At 58.5% G+C, this 23,105-nt stretch overlaps 1 protein-coding gene across 1 annotated transcript; it reads left to right on the forward strand.

Moving 5' to 3' along the window:
* Window positions 1-1,612: 1,612 nt before the first annotated feature.
* GUCY2D (guanylate cyclase 2D, retinal) lies at window positions 1,613-21,247 on the forward strand. The gene is made up of 19 exons (XM_024209016.1): window positions 1,613-2,321; window positions 3,678-3,979; window positions 4,563-4,917; window positions 8,735-8,819; window positions 9,363-9,459; window positions 9,966-10,070; window positions 11,036-11,119; window positions 14,472-14,552; window positions 14,779-14,955; window positions 16,686-16,842; window positions 16,991-17,140; window positions 17,462-17,610; window positions 18,163-18,326; window positions 18,665-18,857; window positions 19,370-19,544; window positions 20,167-20,265; window positions 20,454-20,548; window positions 20,765-20,850; window positions 21,166-21,247. Exons 1-19 carry the CDS (start codon window positions 1,613-1,615, stop codon window positions 21,245-21,247), a joined length of 3,345 nt encoding a protein of 1,114 aa, XP_024064784.1.
* The last annotated feature ends 1,858 nt before the right edge of the window (window positions 21,248-23,105 follow it).

Raw genomic sequence — 23,105 nt, forward strand, 5'->3', positions numbered from 1 at the left:
CCAGGACAGCTGTCCTCGCCCGCCGTGACCCTTCGCCTTGGCCTGCCGTGGAAACGTGCCATGCAAGGCCCCATGCATGTGGGGCAGGAGGGATGGGGGGATGGGGTTGCCTGCTGTCAAGGCAAGGGATGCCTCTTTGAAGGTCACGGTGGGCTGGTACGGACTGTGGGACCTGCGCGCTGGAAAGATGGTTGCCATTGTTAGCATATTGCCGGCAGGTCGGGAATATAGCTGCTGTTATTCACAAATATGGCAGCCGTTGTTAACAGTATGTCTACAGTTCACAATATCACCGCTGTTAGCAACATGGCCACTGTTAGTGACAATATGGCTAGCATATTGGCAATATGGCCATTGTTAACAATATGTCTACTGTTCACAATCTGGCCGCAGTTCTTAACCATATGGCCACTGCTGTTTGCAATATGGCTGCCATTCACAATATGGCCACCGTTCGCAATATGGCCACCGTTGTTCGCAATATGGCTGCCATTTGCAATATGGCCACTGTTGTTAACAAAATGGGGGCCGTTGTTGACGACAGGGTCGTCATTAACGACCATACTGCTGGCATGGTGACAATATGGCAGTGGTTCTCAAATTTTTGTACTGGTGACCCCTTTCACATAGCAAGCCTCTGAGTGCGACCCCCCCTTATAAATTCAAAACACATTTTTATATATTTAACACCATTAGAAATGCTGGAGGAAAAGTGGGTTTTGGGGTGGAGGCTGACAGCTCGCGACCCCCCATGTAATAATCCACGACCCCCTGAGGGGTCCCGACCCCCAGTTTGAGAACCCCTGAAATATGGCCATCACTGGGGGGAGCAGGGCTGGCCATAAATGATGCAACATGCTTTTCTGGTGATTTTCAAGAGCCACCCACCCCTTGTAATGCTTTGCGATGCTGAAACAAACTCGCAAAAGTCAGGACCCACCCACTAAATGTTGTGTCATTTATTCACAGTCCCTTGGGAATTGGCCACCAAAGTTAAGAATATGGCCACCATTGTTAGCAATATGGCTGCCATTCGTGACAATATGGCTGGTGGCCACCGTCGTTAATAATATGGCTGCCGTTGTTGGCAATACAGCTGCTGTGGTTGGTGCTGTGGTCACTGTTGACATCAAGATGGTCTCCATCAGCCATAAGATGGATGGTCCTAGCTGCAAGAAGTCCACCACTGGAAGTAGGGTGGTTGCCACTGACAACAAGAGGACTGCCCCTGGCAGTAAGATGGGTAGCAAGACAGTACAGTACACCTCACTCCCCTCCCAGAGCCAGGGAGAGAACCCAGGCATCCTGGCTCCCAGCCCCACCCCCCTGCTCTAACCACTAGCCCCCACTCCCTTCCCAGAGCTGGGGAAAGAACCCAGGAGTCCTGGCTCCCAGCTCCCCCACTTTCTGTCTCTCATTCTGACACCTGTCTCCTCTCTCTTCCAGGTGCACTGTTCCCCATAGCTCCGGCGGCAGCGACCTCTCCTCCCGTGATGTCGGGCGCAGTGGCTGGACCCTTTTCCACCCGAGCCTCCAGGGCCTGGCCCCCAAGGGGCTAAAGAGCCCGGCGCCCTCTCCCCACATTGTGGCTGCCCCCCGGCTCCCTTGAGCCATGCCTCCCGCCTGGTTTGGCTTCCACAGGTTCCTGCTGCGCCTCTCCAACCACCCCAGGTGGGGACGGCGGCGGCCCCAGGCTCCCCTGCTCTGGCTCCTGCTCCTGGGCTGGCCCGCCTGGGTCCAGCCGGCCACCTTCAAGGTGGGGGTGATGGGGCCCTGGACCTGTGACCCCATCTTCGCTCAGGCCTTGCCCGAGGTGGCTGCCCAGCTGGCCGTTGGGCGGCTCAACAGAGATCCCACCATGAACCAGGGCTACTGGTTTGACTACGTGCTGCTGAACGAGGAGTGCCAGACCAGCCAGGTGTTGGTGGCCTTGGTCAATGCCGAGCGTTACGCCTCGGGCTTCGTGGGGCCACTCAACCCGGGGGCCTGCGGGGCGGCCGGGCCGCTGGGCCGGGCCTGGAACAAGCCTGTCTTCTCCTGGGCCTGCCTGAACGGGGACGCCGAGGTGGAGCGGTGGGGCACCTTTGCCCGGCCCCTGCCCCAGGCCTCGTCCGTCCTCTACGCTGTCCTCAAGTTCTTCTGCTGGGCCCACGTGGCCGTGGTCACCTCCCGGCAGGACCTGTGGGTAGAGGTGGGGCAGGGCCTGGCCAGCTCCCTGCGTGAGTTTGGCTTGCCCGTGGGCGTGGTGACCACCATGGAGCCCGGGGCCGATGGGGCCCGGAATGCCCTGCGGAAGGTGCAGAGGGCCGACAATGTCAGAGGTACGCTGGCAGGGGAGGGGCAGGACTCCTGGGATCTCAACCTGGCTCTGGGAGGGGCGTGGGGGTCTAGTGGTTAGAGCAGAGGAGCCAGGATTCCTGGGTCGGGAATGGCTGGGAGCTGAAACTGGACAAATTCAGACAAGAACTAAGGGGGCCACGTTGCCCTGGGAGGGGGATCAGCTGTTGGGAATGGGCCCCCAGGGAGGGAGCCTGCCCCATCACTGGGAGACTTTCAAGGCTATGGGGACACACTGGCTGAGCTGGAAGCTGTGGGTTCAACAGTGGGAGGGCTCAGTGAGGTCTTCTGCACTCTGGCCAGTCCTGCTGGACCTGCTGGCCCGGAGATGTGTAAATTTACCAGGGGCTGGGTGCCTAGATAGAGAGAGAAGATGGATGTGGGTGTAGGGGGATGGACGTACAGAGAGATGCAGGGGTGATGGATAGATAAATTCATAAGAATGTTTGTATGGGGATGGATGGATAGAGAGGCATGGGGAGGGATGGATGGAGAATGGAGTGTGTGGAGATGGATGCACGGACAGACAGAGAGGTGTGTGGGGGGATGGATGGATGGATGGATGGACAGATGGAGAGGTGTGTGGGGTGGATGGATGGATAGATGGAGAGGTGTGGGTGGGGGGGATGGATGGATGGATGGACAGACCGAGAGGCGTGTGTGGGAATGGATGGATGGACAGATGGAGAGGCATGGGGGATGGTTGGATGGGCAGACGGAGAGGTGTGTGTGTTGGGTGGATGGATGGGGCCTGTGAGGGATGGATGGCTACATGGAGAGGTTTGTGGGGCGGGGTAGATGGATGGATGAACAGACGGAGAGGCATGTGGGGTGGCTGGCTGGATGGATGGTGCCTGTGGGGGATGGATGGACACATGGAGAGGTGTGGGGGGAATGTATGGATGGACAGACGGAGAGGTGTGCGGGGGATGGATGGATGGACAGACGGAGAGGCGTGTGGGGGGGGATGGATGGACACATGGAGAGGTGTGGGGGGATGGATGGATGGACAGATGGAGAGGTGTGTGCGTTGGATGGATGCATGGGGCCTGTGGGGCATGGATGGACACATGGAGAGGTGTGTGGGGATGGATGGAGAGACAGAGGCATGGGGGGAATAGAGGAGTGTGCGGGGATGGGTGGTCAGAGGACCCTGTGGGGTGATGGGTGGAACCCCGATGTCCTGGTGCAAGGGGAAGCCTGATCCCAAGCCGAGGAGGGCTGGGGGCCAGCCCCGCCCACCGCTCTCACTTGGGTGCTTTTCAGCCTTCCGTTGTGTCTTCCTCCCCTCCCCTTCTGCCTGATGTCCCCTTGCCCCCCATGCCCTCCGCCCCCCACAGTGGTGGTGATGTGCATGCACTCGGTGCTGCTGGGTGGGGAGGAGCAGCGCCTTCTGTTGGAGAAGGCCGAGGACCTGCGCATGACGGACGGCACCTTCGTCTTCATTCCTTACGATGCGCTGATGTACAGCCTGCCCTACCGCCGGACTCCCTACCCTGTACTGGGTAACAACACCAAGCTGCGGCTGGCCTACGACGCCGTGCTCACCGTCACAATCGACTCCCCTGAGCGCGGCTTCCGCGAGGCTTTCCAGGACGCCCAGCAGGCGCACGAGCTGCCGGCTCACCTGGACCCCACGCAGGTGGGCACCAGACACAGAGGGCACAAGCCATAGGGTGCTGGGCGTGACCCTGGGATGGGTAGAGAGGTAGGGGGTGTTGGGACCATGGCCAATGTGGAGGCGGGAGGATTGAGCCAATTGAGGCACGAGATGGATATGGCCTTGAGCCAATGAGAAGAGGGGAGGATAGGGATACAGTAGGTGCACAGCTGTGGCCAATGGCAAGACAGAAAGAGATGGCTGTGGCCAATGCAGAGTTGGAAGGTGCACACGGGTGGCCAATGGGGAGGTGGGATGGAGGTGCCCAGCCATGGCCATTGGGGAGGTGGGATGGAGGTGCACAGGGGTGGCCAATGGGGAGGTGGAATGGACATGCACACATGTGACCAATGGGGAAACAGCAGGAAAATGAAAGCAGGAAAGTTGGCTGATGTGCAGCCGTGGCCAATAGGGAGGTAGACAGGAGTGGCGTGGCCAATGCGGAGTCAACTGGCGCCCAGCTGTGGCCAATGAGGATACAGCACTGTTGGGATGCTGGAGGGTGTGTGCCAAGACCCACAACCTGCCCTCGCTCCCCCTGACCCCGCTCCCCCTCTGCCCCCAGGTGCACCCACTCTTTGGCACCATCTACAACTCCATCTACTACCTGGCCAAGGCGGTGGAGCGCACTCGGCAGGCCAGCCGCTGGGTGATGGGCTCCAGCATCGCCGAGCATGCCCGGGACTTCCAACTGGATGGCTTCTGCCAGCCGCTGGCGGCCGACGAGGACGGCGACCCCATGGTGAGCTACATCATCCTTGACACAGATGGCAAAGGCAACCGCCTCTGGCCCACCTACAGCGTGGCCACAGGGCCCGAGGGGCTGCGCTACGTGGGGCACGCCATCCACTGGCCCCACAGCGCCAGCCCCAGCACCGACTCGAGCTGCTGGTTCGACCCAACGTCCATCTGTTCCGGGGGTGAGCGCTCGCTGTCTGGCCATCTATCTTCCGGCCTCCCGATGTGTCCCTCCCTGTACGCATCTGGTCTGTCTTTCTGTCTAGCCAGATATCCACCCCCGTGCATGCCCACCTATCTGTCTGTCTGTCCAGCCATCTGTCCACACGTGCACCCATCCATCTGTCTGTCCAGCCATCTGTCCCGACGTGCACCCATCCACCCCTCCGTCCATCCCTGCATGCACCTATCAGCCCATCCGTCCATCCCCATGCGCACCCATCCACTTATCTGTCCATCCCCACGCGCAACCATCCACCTGTCCATCCAGCCATCTGTCCCCATGTGCACCTATCCCCCGGTCCATCCAGTCATCCTTCCCTACATGCAGCCATCCATCCATCCATCCTGCAATCCTTCCCTACGTACACCCATCCATCCTTCTGTCCAGCCATCCGTCCCCACGAGCACACATCCGTCCATCCATCCATCCATCTGTCCCCATGCACACCCATCCGTCCATCCATCCCCATGTGCTCCTGTCCACCTGTCCGTCCAGCCATCCATCCCCACACGCACCCATCCATCCGTCCATCTGTCCCCATGCACCCCAATTCAACCATCCATCCAGCTATCCATGTGCCTTTTGTCCAGCCATCTGTCCCCACACACAAGCATCTGCCCGTCCTTCCAGCCTTTCATCCACACTTGCCCTCATCCAACCATCCTTCCAGCCATCCATCCCCATGCGCATCCATCTGCCTGTCCATCCAGCCATTCATCCACGTGCCCCCCAATCCAACCGTCCGTCCATCCATCCATCTCCATGTGCACCCATGCACCTTTCATCCAGCCATCCGTCCCCATGCACAAGCATCTGCCCGTCCGTCCAGCCATCCATCCCCATGTGCACCCATCCACCTGTCCATCTATCCATCCGTCCCCGTTCGTCTATCTATCCGTTCTTACGTGCACCACCCCCTCATCCATTCAGCCATCCGTACCCACACGCACCAACCTACCTGTCCGTCCAGCCATCTGTCCCCACGCGCCCCCTTCCACCCGTTCATCCAGCCATCTGTCCCCATGCACCCTGTAATGATGCTCGCTTTGGTGGGACCCAACTGAGAGTACCAATTCAGGACAAATCGCTTAAAGCAGGGCAGTTACAGTCCAAGCAATTCCCTTAGACACTCCAGTTTCCCAGTATCACCACCAGTGCCACTCGTTATGGGAATGAATGGTTATGAAAACCAATACCCCAGTAAAAGAAAAAGATTCTCCTGATCCCAAAGGACCAAGCCCCAGACCCAGGTCAATATACAAGTCAGATCTTACCCACAAATCACGCTGTTGCCAGTCCTTTAGAATCTAAAATCTAAAGATTTATTCATAAAAGGAAAAAGATATAGATGAGAGCTAGAATTGGTTAAATGAAATCAATTACATACAGTAATGGCAAAGTTCTTGGTTCAGGCTTGTAGCAGTGATGGAATAAGCTGCAGGTTCAAATCAAGTCTCTGGAGTCCATCCACAGCTGGGATGGGTCATTCAGTCCTTTGTTCAGAGCTTCAGTTTGTAGCAAAGTCCCTCCAGAGGTAAGAAGCAGGATTGGAGACAAGATGGAGGAGACGCAGCAGCCTTTTATATCCTCTGTCCTGTGGACGATCACAGCAGCAAGATGGAGCCTGGAGTCACATGGGCAAGTCACATGTCCATGCATGACTCAGTTTGCAGGCTGACACCATTGTTTACATGTTAGTTTGAATGTTCCCAGGAAAGCTCAGATGTGGATTGGCGTCTCCCAAAGTCCATTGTCAGTTAAGTGTTTCTTGATTGGGCACTTATTGAGAATAGTCCCTTCTCAAGAAGCTGACCAAATGTTTCACTGAGGCTACTTAGAATCAAAACACATTGATATACAAGTACATAGCCAATATTCATAACTTTAACTACAAAAATGCTACACACATACAGATAGCATAATCATAATCAGCAAATTATAACCTTTCCATAGACACCTTACACGACAACCTTTGTACAATATTTGCTGCAAATATATAACAGTGGTTGCAACAATGATCTATATGGTCACAGGTTATGTCAATAATGTCACATGCCCCCTTCTGCCCGTTCATCCAACCGTCTGTCCCCACATGCACCCGTACACCCATCCATTCCCACGGGCACCCATGAGCCCGTCCGTCCAGCCATCTGTCACCATGCGCCCCCACCCGCCTACACATCTGTCCAGCCATCTGTCCGTCCCCATGCGCACCCAACTGTCCATCTTTCCAGCCATCTGTCTGTCTCCAGCCATCTGTCTGTCTGTCCAGCCATCTGTCCCCACGTGCTCCCATCTCCCATCTGTCCAGCCATCTGTCTCCACGTGCACCTTCCCAACCACCTCTGCACCCACCTGTCCTTTTATCCATCCGTTCTCAAGTGCATCCACCCATCCGTCTGTCCATCCATCCCTCTGCATGCACACCCATCCACTCATCCATCCGTCTATCTTCACATACATCCAACTGTCCATCCACCCATCCCCACACACAGCCACCCATCCATCCTCACGTATACCCACCCACCCGTCTGTCCGTCCATCCACCTGTCTATCCATCTATCCCCATGTGCATTCACCCGACAACCTCCCATCCATCTCCCGTGCACCCACCCATCCATCCACCTCCCTCCCCACATGCACTCTCCAGTCTGTTTGTCCATCCATCCCTCCATCCATCCCTCTGCATGCACACCCATCCATCCATGCATCCATCTGTCCATCCATCCATCCACATGCACCCCCCATCTGTCTGTCCACCCATCGATCCATCCATCTGTCCCATGCACATCTACCCATCTGTTCATCCATCCACCCATCCCCACATGCACCCACCTATCTGTCCATCCATTCACTCACTCACTCACCCATCCATCCATCCATCTGTCTGTCCCGCCCTCCCGACACCCACCCATCTGTCTGTCCATCCACCCACCTCTCCGTCCAATCACGCATCCCCACGCATTTCCACCCATTTCCATACACGCGTCAAACTGTCGGTCTCTGTCCAATTCCTGTTCATGGCGAAGGACTTTATTGGTGGCAATGTTGAATCCTGGCACTTCCTGTTGTGGACTTGTTAATACATTGGAGCCCATATTGGATCCTGGCACTTCCCGCTGTGCACTAAGAATGCAATGGAATGGCTATTTTACTTTGAGCTGACCTTTATTGGCTGGGCACAGAGCCCCCTCCCCTGTGTGTTATAGAGCCTATACTGCTCCTATTCCTGGAGATTTCCTTTGGCTGGAGCCTGTGTTTTTGGAGCAGGTTACTCTGCACCAACCGGGAATTCCTCAGCTGGTCATGGATTTGCCCAGTTTGATGCTTGACAGTTGCCCTGGGATGTCCTTGCTCGGGTCTGGAGCTTTAATTATCCCATGACCACTTGAGCATGTGGCCAATAGTCAGAGAATTCCCTTCCCCTGCCCTCCTTCCATCCGTGGGGTGGTGGGGAGTGACGGGGTGTCCTTTTGGGACATAGGAGGGGAAAGAAGAGGAGTTCTGCTGAGGGGAAAGGGGGAAAGAGGAGGGGTCCGTATGGGTGAGATTGAAGGAGACGAGGAGAATACTTTTGGGGGTATTGGAACTGGGAAAAAAAGAGGGCTGGGACACAGGAAACCCCTTGTAGGGGATCGCGGGGGGCAGGAGAAACGGGGGCATTCCTGTGTGGGTTTCAGGGGGAGAGGGAGGGCTGATCCTGAGTGGGGGTGGGGGAGCTGGAGTCTCTCCCGCCCTCCATTGCTAACCCCGCCCCTGCTCTCCCTCCCCTGTAGGGGTGGACCCCAGCTTCATCCTGCTCCTGTTCATCCTGGTTTCCAGCTTGATCGTTGGGGGAACGATTCTTGCTTACTACATCAGGTGAGTGCCAGGGACCCCCAGGAGCAGCTCGCCCGGCAGAGCTGGAGTGGGCAACTTCCTGCTATGGACTAATAGTGTCATTGACGGCCATGTTGGACCCTGGCCCATCCCATTGTGGGATCATGGCTGTGCTGGTGGCCATGTTGGATCCAGCCCATCCTGCCATGGTCTGATGACTTAATTGGTAGCCATATTGGATCCTTGTTGCTTATCACTAACTATGGGCTAATGACCGTATTGACAACTGTGCAGTCTCCTGGCTTTTCTTGGGACTGACAGGCAGAGGTTGCTCGGGGGAGGCCCCACATTCATGCCTGCTGCCCGACTAGCTCCATAGACTCCCCCTTTTAATTAATCCTGGCGGGGGAGGTCGTCTGGTGTTTCCATGCCTCAGTGCCCAGCATGGGAAGTAGCCCAAGTGAGGTCCCCCCATTTCCCAAGGTGGGCTCCCCCCATCCTTTCCCAGCAGTCAGGGGGAAGGTGCAATGCCCCCCCACACTTCGGGGCTTGCTCCCCATGTCTCTGTATTTCCACGCCCTGCAGGCGCCGGATCCTGCACGCCCAGCTGATGAAGGGGCCCAACAAGATCATTCTGACCATGGACGACTTGACCTTCATCCACACCCAGAGCAGCAACAAAGTAAGAGGCAGAGCAGGGGGGCAAAGGATGGTGGGGGGGAGCCCCACTGGGGCCAAGGAGGCAGGGGCCATCCAGGGTGATGTGTGGGGCAGAACTGGGGAAGTGGGTCTTAGGAAGGGGTTCAGGATGGTGGGGTGAAGTGGAAGGAGGTTGACGAGGAGGGTTGGATGTCAGGTTGGACAGCCGTGGTGGGGTAGAGGGGCTGGGGGTATTAGACTTGCTTCCTGGGGTCACAGACATGCTTCAGGGGTCAGAGACATTGGACAGTGGTGCCCCCAGGATCAGAGGGAGAGACTCCCTCAGGACTGGGGGCCTGGGGTCAGAGATGCCAACTGGGGGTCATGCTCCCTGGAGGGGTTCACAGGGGCACACCCTAGAGGTCAGGGGTCAGAGATGCCAATGGGAGTTCATTGGGCGGAAGGGATCTGGGGTCAGAGGTTGGGGGTCAGAGCCCCCCTCCACCCCTAGAGCCAGCCTAATGCTCTGCCCCCTTGTCCCGGCAGAAGATGGACGACAGCCGCACCAGCCTGGTGGGGAAGAGCGTCTCCGACATGAGGAGCTTCAAGAGCCTGGCAGCTGCCCCCGACAACACCAACGTGGCTGTCGCTGAGGTAACCTTCCCCCAGCACCCCCTCTCCAGTGCCCCCTCCCTCTGCACTGGCTCTAGGGTACAGACCCCCCACCGGGCAAATACCCCCTGGGTGCTTCCCCCAGGGCATAGACCCCCCCACTGGGTAAATGCCCCCTGGGCACTGCCCCCAGGGCACAGACCCCTCCACCGGGTAAATACCCCCTGGGCACTGCCCCCAGGGCACAGACCCCCCCACCGGGTAAATATCCCCTGGGCACTGCCCCCAGGGCACAGATCCCCCACTGAGTAAATACCCCCTGGGCACTGCTCCCAGGGCACAGACCCCCCCACTGGGTAAATGCCCCCTTGGAACTGCCCCCAGGGCACAGACCCCTCCACCGGGTAAATACCCCCTGGGCACTGCCCCCAGGGCACAGACCCCCCCACTTGGTAAATATCCCCTGGGCACTGCCCCTGTGTGCCCCCACCAGGTCAATACTCCCTGAGCACTTCCCCCAGGTGTCCCCACCAGGTAAATACCCCTTGGGAACTGCCCCCTGGGTGCCCCTACCAGGTAAATACCCCCAGGCATTGTCCCCCACTGGGTAAGTACCCCAGGACACCCAGGTAAATACCCCTTCCTGGGTAAATACCCCCTGGGTAAGTATCCGCCTGGGCTTCACTCCCTCCATGCCTCTTGGGGATGGCTCTGCCCACTGCCCCTGGCCATGCAAGCCCCCTGGCACATCTGTGCTTCCCACTCCCCAGCTGCCATCCTCCGAGCGAATCTCCACTGCCTCCCGGTGCCCTGCTGGCATGTGAACCCTCCCCCCCCAGTGCCAGCCACCACCTCCTTTGCCCGGCCCAACGGGATCCCCCCTTGCTCCTCCACCTCCACCCCCTTCCCCTGCCCCACCAGCATTCGGGGCACCCCCTGCCCGTGCTTCTCTCTCCCCCACACCCTGCCAGGCCACGTGATTGACAGCTGCTTCCTGCCATCCCTAGGGAGATGAGAAGCAAAAATGCAACAGCCACGTCCCCTTCCTCCTCCTTTTGTTTAACAACCAAGGGCTAGTGGCAGCCGTGCAGGTAAGCGGCCAAAGGCTCCAGGTGTTGCCTTTGGGCTCCCGCGTCCTCCCCCTCTGCTTCTTCCCTTCCTCCCCCCCGGGTTTCGCTCCTCTCCCAAGGACAGGAGGGAAAGCAGCGGCTATGGCACCCGTTAGCCGCCCCCCATTCCCCACCGCCTGGAGTTGAGTCGGTAATGCCACCACTGGGCCTGGGTCCAATTCCCTCATTGGCCGCATTGCCTGCCCATTGGATCCACCTGTCACGGGGGGACGGACGGACTCCCCCTTCCCAGGGGAGTGTATTTTGATTTTTTTTAATGGCGCAAAAAGCGAGAATTTCTCCCTGCGATGCACACAGCACGCAGTAGAGGACACCATGGGGAAGGGGGAGTGTTTCTTACTATTGGTGTTACGGGGACAGCTACTGCTCACCGGGGTCCTGTCATGCTGGGCATTGCCCAGACCCCAGTTGAGGTCCGGGCCCTGTCGTGCCAGGCGCTGCCCGGACCCAGACCCAGATCCAGGCCCTGTCATGCCAGGCGCTGCCTGGATCCTGACCGAGATCTGGGCCCATCATGCCAGGCGCTGCCTGGACCCAGACCCAGATCAGGGCCCTGTTGGGCCAGGTGGTGCCCGGATCCCAACCGAGATCTGGGCTGTGATCCTCCCATAATGATCTCCACTCCAGGAGCTCACGCCACCAACATTGCAACCCTCATGAGCCCAAATTCCGCAGCTATTGACCCATCAGCCAGGGGGGTCTCCTCAACGCTGATTCAATTTCCTCTCGCCAGGCAGCAGCGTTTGGGCACGGAGTGACAATGTGGAGTTTCTCCCCCCCCGCACCTCCAGGAGCTGAACTTTTAGCCTCTGGCAAATCTCTCAGAGATTTCCCAGCTCTGAGGTGGGAATAGTGGGATTCCCAGCCACAATTCCCCATGGGGTACTCTCTGAACACTGGGGGGTGACTCCTTGCTTCCCACTAGTGGCCAGTCCGGTGATGGCAATGGGTGAATTTCTGACTGCCGCTGTCCAAATTGCCCTGCTCCTTCCATGCCAAGCGCCAGGTTTTTATATCTATTCTTTGACTGGAGGCCTCAAATCAACCCCATGTGGTATCCTTGGCAGAAAAACCCCATGGGAAGAGGACACCCCATCCTGCTTTGCAGCTCCAGGAGAAAGTTCACAGGGTTGGAGGCTAGATGTGTTCGACTGCCTGCATGTGACACAATTTCTCCCTGTGCTGAGCCCAACGACCCGTTACTTAGCCATAAAGAATGGGAGGGTTTTGAAACCCTGCAATGACACCCCCCCCCCACTGGGGCCCATGATCCTTGAACCCTGGCTCTAACACTTTGGGCTTTCTTACCATTGGCATCGAAGTTTGGCACCATCGGCCATTTGAATTTTTTTTATGTTTGAATAGGGGGTATGTTGCGTGCTTGTGCTTTGATACAGTTGTTTGTTTAGAGAAAAAGGTTGAAAGAATGAAGTGAGAGAACTTAAAGTTTAAAAAAAGAATCAACTTTTTTTTTCAAAATGGCCGACGGTGCCAAACTTCGACACAGGGGACAGAGGGCAGGATATAAGCCCTAAATGGGATGTGGAAACATGTCAAAAATACATAGTGATGAATGCTATTGAGCCACATACTACTGACCACCCTCCCCTCCCCCCGCCTCCGAAAGCAGCTCTGGTCTTTTAGGTCCTGAGGCCCCGATCCTATCAATGGATCTGCCCCACGCAGGATTGGTGTTTTCTGCTCCGATTCTGGCCACACATCCATCCGAGTGGGACTTTCAGAGCTGAGTCCATGCCAAAGTGCTCTGGTGAATCGGGGAGTTTTGAATCGAGCTGGTCAGAAATTGATTTTCTGTCTTGCAATTTTATTTTTTTGAGACTTTTTTTGGGGGAAAAAAATCCAACAAAATTTATTTTTGGGGAGGGGGGGACATTTTGAACCTTCAGAATTTCAGGGTCTTTTTGTGCGAAACCCAATTCTGAAATAGATTTTGCTTCCGCTGGAAGTCTCTTATCCCAAGGAATTCCAACATTTTGTTCATCTCAATCTGAATTTTTTGAATGGTTGGTTTGAATTCTCTTTGACTATCGAGTAATGAAAAGTCATTTTACAATGGAAAAAACCCACCCAAACGTTGCACTCCCAAATTGGACGTTTGTCACCCTTTTGGAACTCCCCTCCCCCCCAACCCCTTCCCCAAATTTTTGAAAGAAATTTTGTCAGAATTGATGCAAAAAATTTTGATGTGGCCCAAACGGCGTCTGCTAATGGGAAACTTTTTTGCTGAGAATTTTCCTACTGCCTCTACTGGGGGGAGATCAACAAAGGCCTGTGAAATGAGGGGATGTGAGAGGGAAACCTTAGCCTGGTGCAAACCTTGGCCCCCCCCCCATGAATCATAGCCCCTGTAGCAACTGGTGGGACGGTGCCATAGCTGGCTGAGTGGCTGCCTGCTCACATCAGGTTTGTTCTCTTTCTGGCTGGGGTGGGCAATCATGGGCCTGGCTTTCCCCAGCCAAGGACGAAGGCATGAGGCCACAGCTGCAGGATACAGCAATTTTGATGGTGGGTCTTAGCCAGCTGGGAGGGGCAACTAGCAACTCAACCCGCTTCTGCCATCCCCATCTCCAGCCCAAGCCCCCCGGGCCAGGTGCCATCTCTGCTCGGGGGTGGAGGGGGTGGGGGTGAAAAAGGAGGATGCATTTTTTAAAGCTTTGGCACTAAACAATGAGTAGCCTTGTGCCTGGTGGTTAGAAGGGGAATGGCTGGGAGTTATGACTCCTGGGTTCTCTCCCTGGCTCTGGGAGGGGAGTGGGGTCTGGTGGGTTAGAGTGGGGGAAGCTGGGAGCCAGGACTCCTGGGTTCTCTCCCTGGCTCTGGGAGGGGAGTGGGGTCTGGTGGGTTAGAGTGGGGGAGGCTGGGAGCCAGGACTCCTGGATTCTCTCCCCGGCTGTGGGAGGGGAGTGGGGTCTGGTGGTTAGAGTGGGGGGCTGGACATCAGGGACTGACCCCAGAGCCTGATGCAGTGAGGGATAAAGAACCAAAGACCTGGTGCTGAAAATGTAGTGGGCAGCTCCCCTTCCCACCCCCATGCTTGCAGCATCTCTGCTGTCCTCTCCCCACCATTGGGAAGACCAGCTTTCCCTGCCCTCCCCACTGGATGCCCCCGGAGGCCATGCTGGTGCCAGCCGGCTGGCGTGAGATGGGGCGGGGTGTCGCTGGCTTCTAAACCTGCTATTGTTTGTTGCAAATCTGGCTGGTTCTGATCCCTGCACTGGTGTGGCTGGCTGCTGGAATCCGCCACTTGTCTGGCTCTGGGATTACCGGACTGCCCTTCTGTCTCATCCCCTAGGGCGACTGGGTTTGGCTGAAGAAGTTCCCAGGGGAAAAGCACACAGAGATCAAGCCGGCCACCAAAACCAGCTTCTGCAAGGTGAGTGAGAATGGCAGTGGGCGTGTCACTGTAATGGCTGCTCTGAGACACAGGAAGCATTCCCCTGCCTGGCCACTGGGTATCACTGCTGCTCCGGGGGGCTGCGATAGACCCTGTGCATTCCCCTGCCTGGCCACTGGGTGTCACTGCTGCTCCGGGGGGCTGCGATAGACGCTGTGCATTCCCCTCCCTGGCCATTGGCTTTCCCTGTCTCCCCCGCCTCCAGCTCCGGGACCTCAGGCATGAGAATGTGAACCTGTTCCTGGGGTTCTTCTATGACTGTGGGGTGTTCGCCATTGTCTCGGAGCACTGCTCCCGTGGCAGCCTGGAGGACCTCATCCGCAACGAGGACATGAAGCTCGACTGGATGTTCAAGTCCTCCCTGCTCATCGACCTCATCAAGGTACAGCCAGGAGGAAGGGGGCGGGACAGGGCTGGGATCCTGCCTTGGGGTCTGAGGCAGGAGGTGGGAATCAGGCCTGGTGGGGGAGGATACTGGGGGATCCACTGGTGAGTGAATTTAAGGACATGGGGTATCAGCTAGGAGAGATGCGCAAGTGGGGGTGGGGGAAATAGATCCACTTTCAGAGATCACCACCCAGAGGGGATCCTGTTCAGATGACAGATCTGCAGAGAGGCCTGGGAGATCCACTTTCAGGGATCACCAAGCTGGCCAGGATCCACTGATATGTGGCAGATCTGATGGGGTGGGCAGGGGAATCCAGCTGCATGAATTGATGGCCAGGATCTGCTGTTCATTGGGCATGGGGGGGGGATCCACTTGCAAGATGGCTAGCCAGTGGGGATCCTGTGATGCCAAGTATCTGCTGGGAGCTCAGGGTTCCACTGCCAGAGATCAGCTGCCAAAGTGGATCCCATCACACAGGGAAGGTCTGCTGGTAGGGTGGGGTCCAGCTGTGTTTGGAGGGGATCTATTTTCAGGTGACGCTGGCTGGAAGGTTGCAGGGAGATCCATTTGAAGAGTGAGCCTGCTTCTGCTTCAGGAAGGGATCCCTCTCGCACAGAGTGCTAAGCAGAGGGGATCTGCTGGGATCTTGCAGGATCCTGGCAGAGGGGATCCATTCACATTCAGCCCCGGCTTCAGGAAGGGCTCCTGATGCCCAAAGCGCCAGGTGGAGGAGATCTGCTGGAAGGTCCATGGGAATCCATTCACAGCAGGGGAAGGGGATCTACTCCAGGGCTGGGAGGCTGGATAGGATTCACTCCCAGACTGTGCTAGTTGGTAGGGCTGGGGGATCCACTGGGCTAACCAACCACTGGCCAGAGAGGTCTACTCAGCGAGAGGATCAAAGGGATCCAGTGGATCGATCTTCTGGCTGGGGATCCACTGGTACAACACACTGACTGGGCAAGGATTCCAATGGATAGTTGAACTGATTGGAGTGGAGGAATCCACTGAATCAAAACAGGGTTAATCTGTGATCCACTGGCACAACACACCGGGAAAGATGTTAACTGGATAGATCAATTGGCATTGCCAGAGTGATCCACTGAATCATTCATGCAGCTGATTAGGGAATCCATTGGGATCTATTGGTTAGACACACTCAGGGAACCCAGTCAGTAGATCTAGTGATGACAAGGGTCTACTGGATCAGCCAGGTGCTGGTCAGGGGCCCACTGGGATACACTGGCCAAAAAAACTGTTCAGGGGATCCACTGGATAGATCAACTGGTTGGGGCAGATGGATTTATCGGACCAATCTGGGGGCAGATTGGGCATCCAGTTGACCTACTGGTTCAATGCATCGATCAGAGAGGAAATCCACTGGACTAATTAATCGATCGAGCTGGTGGATCCACTGGATCACTTAGGCACAAGAGCCCAGTCACCCACAAAGAACATAAGATCCATTCAGTCCTGGGTCAGCCAGAGGGATCCACTCCCTTGACCTGTAATCAGGACCAGAGATTCCCTGGGACCTTCTGATCCAAATAAACCGAGGAGCAAACTCCCTGGTTTGGTTGGAGGGATCCACTGGATCTCCCACATGGCCAATTGGGGCTGTCACACAATCAGAGCGGATCCCGGAGCTGTCGGCAGCCCTGGGGACCAGCCGGGGGTGGGGAAAGTTGTACTTATCCCCGTCTCTCTCCCTCCTCCCCCTGCAGGGGATGAAGTACCTCCATCACCGGGACGTGGTCCATGGACGGCTGAAATCACGGAACTGCGTGGTGGATGGGCGCTTTGTGCTGAAGGTGACGGACCACGGCTACAACGAGCTCCTGGAGGCCCAGAAGATCCCACATGACCCACCCAGGCCTGAAGGTGACACCCTGGGGGAGCGTCTGGGCAGGGGAAGGGGGCAGAGCTGGGGCCCATGTGGGTGGAGGAGGGGCAGGATGGAGGGGTTGTCGTGTCCAGGGGATGGGGGGCTATAGGTGACTGAGCCAGCCCTTCTTGTTGTTGTCCCCAGAGCGGTTCTGGACGGCGCCGGAGCTGCTGCGGGACCCAACGCTGGAGCGCAAGGGCACCTTCCGTGGGGATATCTACAGCATTTCCATCATCATGCAGGAGGTGATCTGCCGCAGCGCCCCCTACTGCATGCTGGACATGCCGGCCGATGGTACGGGGGGAGGGACTGTGCCCCCATCTCCTCCAGCTCCTGCCTCCCTGCTCTGCCAGTGCCCCTCACTCCCGACCTGCAGCCCCCTGACAGCATAGCCCTGCAATCCCCAGCTCTGCCAGTGCCCCTCACTCCTGACCCGCAACCCCTGCTAGCCCAGCCCTGCCCTGCCCCCCAGCTCTGCCGGTTCCCCTCATTCCCGACCTGCATCCCCCTGCTAGCCAAGCTCTGGGCTGCCCCCAAGCTCCAGCTGGGCAGTAGGTGGAGGCAGAGCAGGGCGGCAGGCGCCTGTGGTGACCATGGGTCTCCTCTCATGGGCAGAGATCATCCGGAAGGTGGAGAAGCCGCCCCCGCTGTGCCGTCCCTCAGTCTCAGTGGACCAGGCCCCGCTGGAGTGCATCCAGCTGATGAAGCAGTGCTGGAGCGAGCAGCCCGAGCGGCGGCCGACCATCGACCAGATCTTTGACCAGGTAGCGGGGTGGGTGGCCTGGCCCCATGGGGGATGGGGCACAGGGGATGAGCCAGTCCAGTAGGTTAGGGGCAGAAAGGAGGGTACCTTGGCTGGCCTTGCCCACCAGGAGCTGATTGGGGCGGGGGGGAGCATAGATACTTGAGCCAACAGGGAGCTAGGACGCTGGAAACAGGTGACATTTGGGTGCCAGCAATGTTGGAGCCAGTGCTCATGGGGAGCAGGGATGCTGGAACCAGAGTTGATAGGGAATGGGGATGCCGGAGCAGGTGCCTGGAGAGGAAGCAGAGATGCCGGAGCCAATAGGGGGCACTGGAGCCAGTGGTGATGGGGGAGCAGGGGCGCTGGAGCCGGTGAGGATGTTGGAGCCAGTGCCCATGAGGAGCAGGGATGTTGGAGCTAGAGTCGATAGGGAGTGGGGATGCTGGAGCAGGTGCCCAGAGAGGGAGCAGAGATGCTGGAGCCAATGGGGGGCGCCGGAGCCAGCAGTGATGGGGGAGCGGGGGCACTGGTGCCAGGTGGGAGCCGTCCCTCTCATGCCTCCCCCCCGCAGTTCAAGAACATCAACAAAGGCCGGAAGACCAACATCATCGACTCCATGCTGCGCATGCTGGAGCAGTACTCCAGCAACCTGGAGGACCTGATCCGGGAGCGGACGGAGGAGCTGGAGATCGAGAAGCAGAAGACGGACAAGCTGCTCACCCAGATGCTGCCACCGTGAGTCCCAGCTCGGAGGGGGAGGGAGCCTGGAGCCAGCCAGGCAGGGGGGTGGGGAACCCAGAGCCATACAGGACAGACTCACGAGGCCAGTGCAGCCATGCTTGGGGGGTCTGTACACCAGTCAGCCCCCCAAGTCCGCCCAGAGGCCGGCCCTCACCCAACTGGACACTCCCTGAATCCCCAGGCTGGCGGTACCCAGAGAAACAATGCGGGACGCGGCCACCGGGTTCTACCTGAGACTGGGGGCTGGGTGCGCAGGCTCTGGGGAGGTGGTGGGTGACCAGTTGGGGGGTCGGGGTCCATCCCAGCCCCGCTGATGCCCCCTGGTGATGCAGGTCGGTGGCACAGGCGCTGAAGATGGGGACTCCGGTGGAGCCTGAGTACTTCGAGGAGGTGACACTCTACTTCAGCGACATCGTGGGCTTCACCACCATCTCGGCCATGAGTGAGCCCATCGAGGTGGTGGACCTGCTCAATGACCTCTACACCCTCTTCGATGCCATCATCGGCTCCCACGATGTCTACAAGGTGCCTCCCCGGCCTGCGGGGCAGGGCTTGGCCTGGGGGGGAGGCAGGGAATTGACACAGGGGAAGATCTTGACATAGGGGAATGGGGGCCCCCGAGATGGGGGGCAGTGGTTGGGGGGGCAGGGGCCCTGACTTGGGGGTGGCCAAGATGGGGGGGCAGCCTGAGGGAGGTGGAGGTTGTGGGGGAGCAGGGATCCAGAGTCCAGTCATAGAAGGGGAGATCAGGAGGCCCCAGCATGGGGGTGGTAATTGGGGGCACCAGGGATTGGGGGCCCCCAAAATGGGGGGCAGTGGCTGGTAGCACAGGGGAGCAGGATCAGAGGGGCAAGGATGGGGGGCCCAGCCAGGGGCAGGTGGAGGTTGGGGGTGGGTTTTGGGGAGCCCAACACTGGGGGGGGGGGGGGGCGGGGATTGGGGGGGCAGGGACTCCATGCGGGAGGCGGTGGTGCTCCAGGGTGGAGTGCCCCACAGGGTGAGGACAGGGCTCCCCCTCTGACCTCGCCCCCCGGCAGGTGGAGACCATCGGAGATGCCTACATGGTGGCCTCAGGGCTGCCCCATCGGAACGGGAACCGGCACGCGGGTGAAATTGCCAACATGTCGCTGGACATCCTGAGCGCCGTCGGCTCCTTCCGCATGCGCCACATGCCCGACGTGCCCGTCCGCATCCGCATCGGCCTGCACTCCGGTATGACACGGGCAGGAGGGACACAGTGCCATGGCCATACCCCCTCCCTGTGCCCCCTGAGCCTTGGCCACGTCCCCTCCTCCATGGCCACACCCCATCCTCCATGGCCCTGCCCTCTCTGCGTGCCTCCTCCCCAAGCCATGGCCAGCCCCCTCTGTGTGTCTCCGCCACTTCATGATGGCTGTGCCCCTTATTCCTCTGCCCCCCCATGCCCCGGCTTGCCCCCATCTGGAGTTGTAGCATAATGGGGTCCTTCATTCCCGCCCAGGAACCCCTCCCTACCCCCACCCATGGAGAGGTTTTGGTGTCAGCAGTGGGATCCCAGTACTTCCTCTGGGGTTTACTTGACTGAGTGGTGGTGGGGAATCAGGGCTGCGGAGCTGCGGTGCCCCCCACAATCACCCTGTTGGATTGGGACTGGCTGGGCCCCCTTAGAGCAATGGGGTTCAGAGATAACTCCCCACTGGGATGTAGGGGGCACCTCCCCTCATCAGAGCAATGGGTTCAGGCTCTCTGCAATCTCAGGCAGCATCGCTGGGTCAGTCATGCCCAGGCCAGCACCCTGTAGCCTGTCCATCCGTCCATCCCACCATAACCCATCTCCCGGCCTGTCTCCCCACAGGGCCCTGCGTGGCTGGTGTGGTAGGGCTCACCATGCCCCGGTACTGCCTCTTCGGGGACACCGTCAACACCGCCTCCCGCATGGAGTCCACCGGCCTGCGTGAGTCCCCCCCTCATCCTCCGGCAGGGCCCGGGGCAGTGCTAGGGAGGGCGGGACAGAATCTCCTGGGGTGGCATCCAGGGGTGTTTGTACGAGGGGGGCAGGGGATGTGTGGACAGAGCAGAGGGTGGGGATTTTGTTTGGGGATTAGGGATGCTCACCACACATGTCCCGGGTGCTTTCCCCAGCTTACCGGATCCACGTGAACATCCGCACGGTCACCATCCTGCATTCACTGAAGGAGGGATTCAAACTGGACGTTCGGGGCAAGACGGAGCTCAAGGTAACGGTGCCCCTCACTCCTGATCCGCAGCCCCTGCTAGCCCAGCCCTGGGCTCCCCCCAGCTCTGCCGGTGCCCCTCACTCCTGACTTGCAGCCCCTGGCAGCCCAACCCTGTGCCCCCCAGCTCTGTCAGTGCCCCACACTCCCGACTTACAGCCCCCGCCACTCCAGCTCTGGGCTCACAGTCTCTCTCTCTCTCTCTTTGCTTTGCTGTAGGGCAAAGGCATAGAAGACACGTACTGGCTGGTGGGACGAGACGGATTCAACAAACCCATCCCCACGCCCCCCGACCTGCAGCCGGGGTAAGAGCCTCATGGGCCTGGAGCCCCCTCTGACCTCCACGGCGGGATGGGGGGAAAGGACAGGATGGGGTGGGTGGCCACCATCCATGCCCGGGCCCTGAGGCCACCCTGAGAGGGGACCTGAGGGTGGAGGATTGGGGCAGCCAGGGCCTTGAGGGAGATGGGAGAGGATGGCTGGAAAGAAATGAAGTGAGAGGGGGCTGGCAGCCAGGACTCCTGGGTTCTCTCCCCAGCTCTGGGAGGGGAGTGGGGGCTAGTAGCTAGAGCGGGGGGGGGGGGCTGGGAGCCAGGACTCACTCTGCCCCCCTCCTTCAGGGCGAGTAACCATGGTATCAGCCTGGATGAGATCCCCGCGGACCGGCGGAAGAAGCTGGAGAAAGCCCGGCAGAACAAGTAGCGAGGGAGGCCAGCGAATGGGAGGCCGGGCTGGGCGGAGGTAAGGCCAGGGCTGGGGGACAGGGGAGCTGCAATAAGGCTCTGAACTTCCCTGCCTATGGATAAAGTCACCCCCAGAAGCACCTCGGCAAGGCCAAGCCATGCTGGGAGCCAGAGGCACCTGCCATGAGCCTCCTGGCCCCACCTCCAGGAAGACGGGGCTACCCTGGGCTCCTCCCCCTTAGACACTCCATCTGTGGCAGCCGGCAGCTCTTAGCATCTCCTCTTTCCCCGGGAGCAAATCCCTAACCCCCGACCCCCATCTCAGCCAGGTCTGGAAACCACAGGCCTATGCAAATGAGCACTGCTCTCATTTACATATTGATTAATATTCACCAGATCATTTGCATAACTCCACCATATTGTTCCCCTTCACTCTCCCTCCAAATTTCCCCTCCAATGATCCCCCACCCCGCCCTGATCACAGAGCCCCCGCCGGGAGCCCGGTTCTGTCCCCCATCCCATGGACCATAGAGACGGGGCTAGAATGCCTGAGACGGTAGCACGGCTCTCTCCATGAGCTGCTCTGCTCTATGGTTGTGGGTGGCCTACAAGTTGCCCCACCGAGGTCACCCCAATGCTCTATTCCAGTTAGAGTCCTCCTACTCTCCTTAACCATAGAGACGGGGCCCAGAGCAGCCACCTACATAGAGCTACTCTGCCCACCCTACTGTCCATTGCCCTGGCCCAAGCTCTATGGCCGTGGGCGGGCCCAATGGTTACCCTAGGGCTCTATTGCATTTAGAGTCCTCCAGCTCTCCTTCGCCATAGAGATGTGGCCTAGAGTGCCTCCCCAATAAAAGCAGGATGTGGGGGGGGGGAGCTGGAGGAGACCAAGTGGCTCTGATGTGACTAATTCTTCCACCCCTCCCCCCCATCCAGATCTGTGGCCAACACCACCTGACGCTTCCCGGCCAGTCCCTGTGGGCCTTTCTGCCATGGGGCAGACTCAAATTGCTCCCCCTATTGCCCCCATCATGTCCTGTGGAAGGAAGATGGGCCGGGCCGGGTGGGCAACTCGTGCCGGTCACCAGAAATGGACTCATCTTTTCATGCGCTGGTCCCACCTCCCCAGGTGCATTGTGGGACTGTGGCCCTGACCTAGGAATTGCTGTTCGCTTTGTAGCTGAAGATCCAGGTGCATTATGAGACTTCGGCCAACCTGGAATTTCCATGCACCTCCTACTACAAAGCCAGGTGCATTATGAGACTTTGGCCAACCTGGGATCTGCCGTTCACCTCCAACCAAGGACCCCAGGTGCATCATGGGACATCAGCCGACCTGGGAATTCACGTTCATTCCTGTAATGGGCAGCGTCCCCTGGGACCTGTTGTTCTCCCAGCTTTCTTCAGGGGTTCAGACTGTACCACTGTGAGGAGATGGGGATGGGTGGGTGATTTGTTCAGACCCTAATTGCTTTCTGCAGAGAACCCCGGACAGACAAGATGGGGGAATGGAGCGATGCCCCCATGGGGTTACCACAGTTTGCTGGCTGAGTGCTGGGGGATTAGCTCCCTCTAGGGGCAGTGAGGGGAGCTCCCTCCCCGCTAACAGATGTTTGGGGGGGCTGGAGGTCCTGGGTTCAGTTCCCGCCCATGGCTGTGTGGGCTGAATACATGTATCCAGCAATGTAATATTTGGTCTCCCATCTGGCCCCAGGGGGCAGGGAATGGGGCAGGGGCCTGTCCCCTCTAGGGGGCGCCGGCTCCCATCCGGCCCCAGGTCAGGGACTGGCTGGCTCAGGGGGGCAGGGACCTCTACCCTCTAGGGGGCGCCAGCTCCCATCCAGCCCCAGGGCAGGGACTGGTTGGTTCAGGAT

Source organism: Terrapene carolina, unplaced genomic scaffold (genome assembly GCF_002925995.2).
Source record: "Terrapene carolina triunguis isolate 2854851 unplaced genomic scaffold, T_m_triunguis-2.0 Scaffold751, whole genome shotgun sequence".
Lineage (NCBI taxonomy): Eukaryota > Metazoa > Chordata > Testudines > Emydidae > Terrapene > Terrapene triunguis.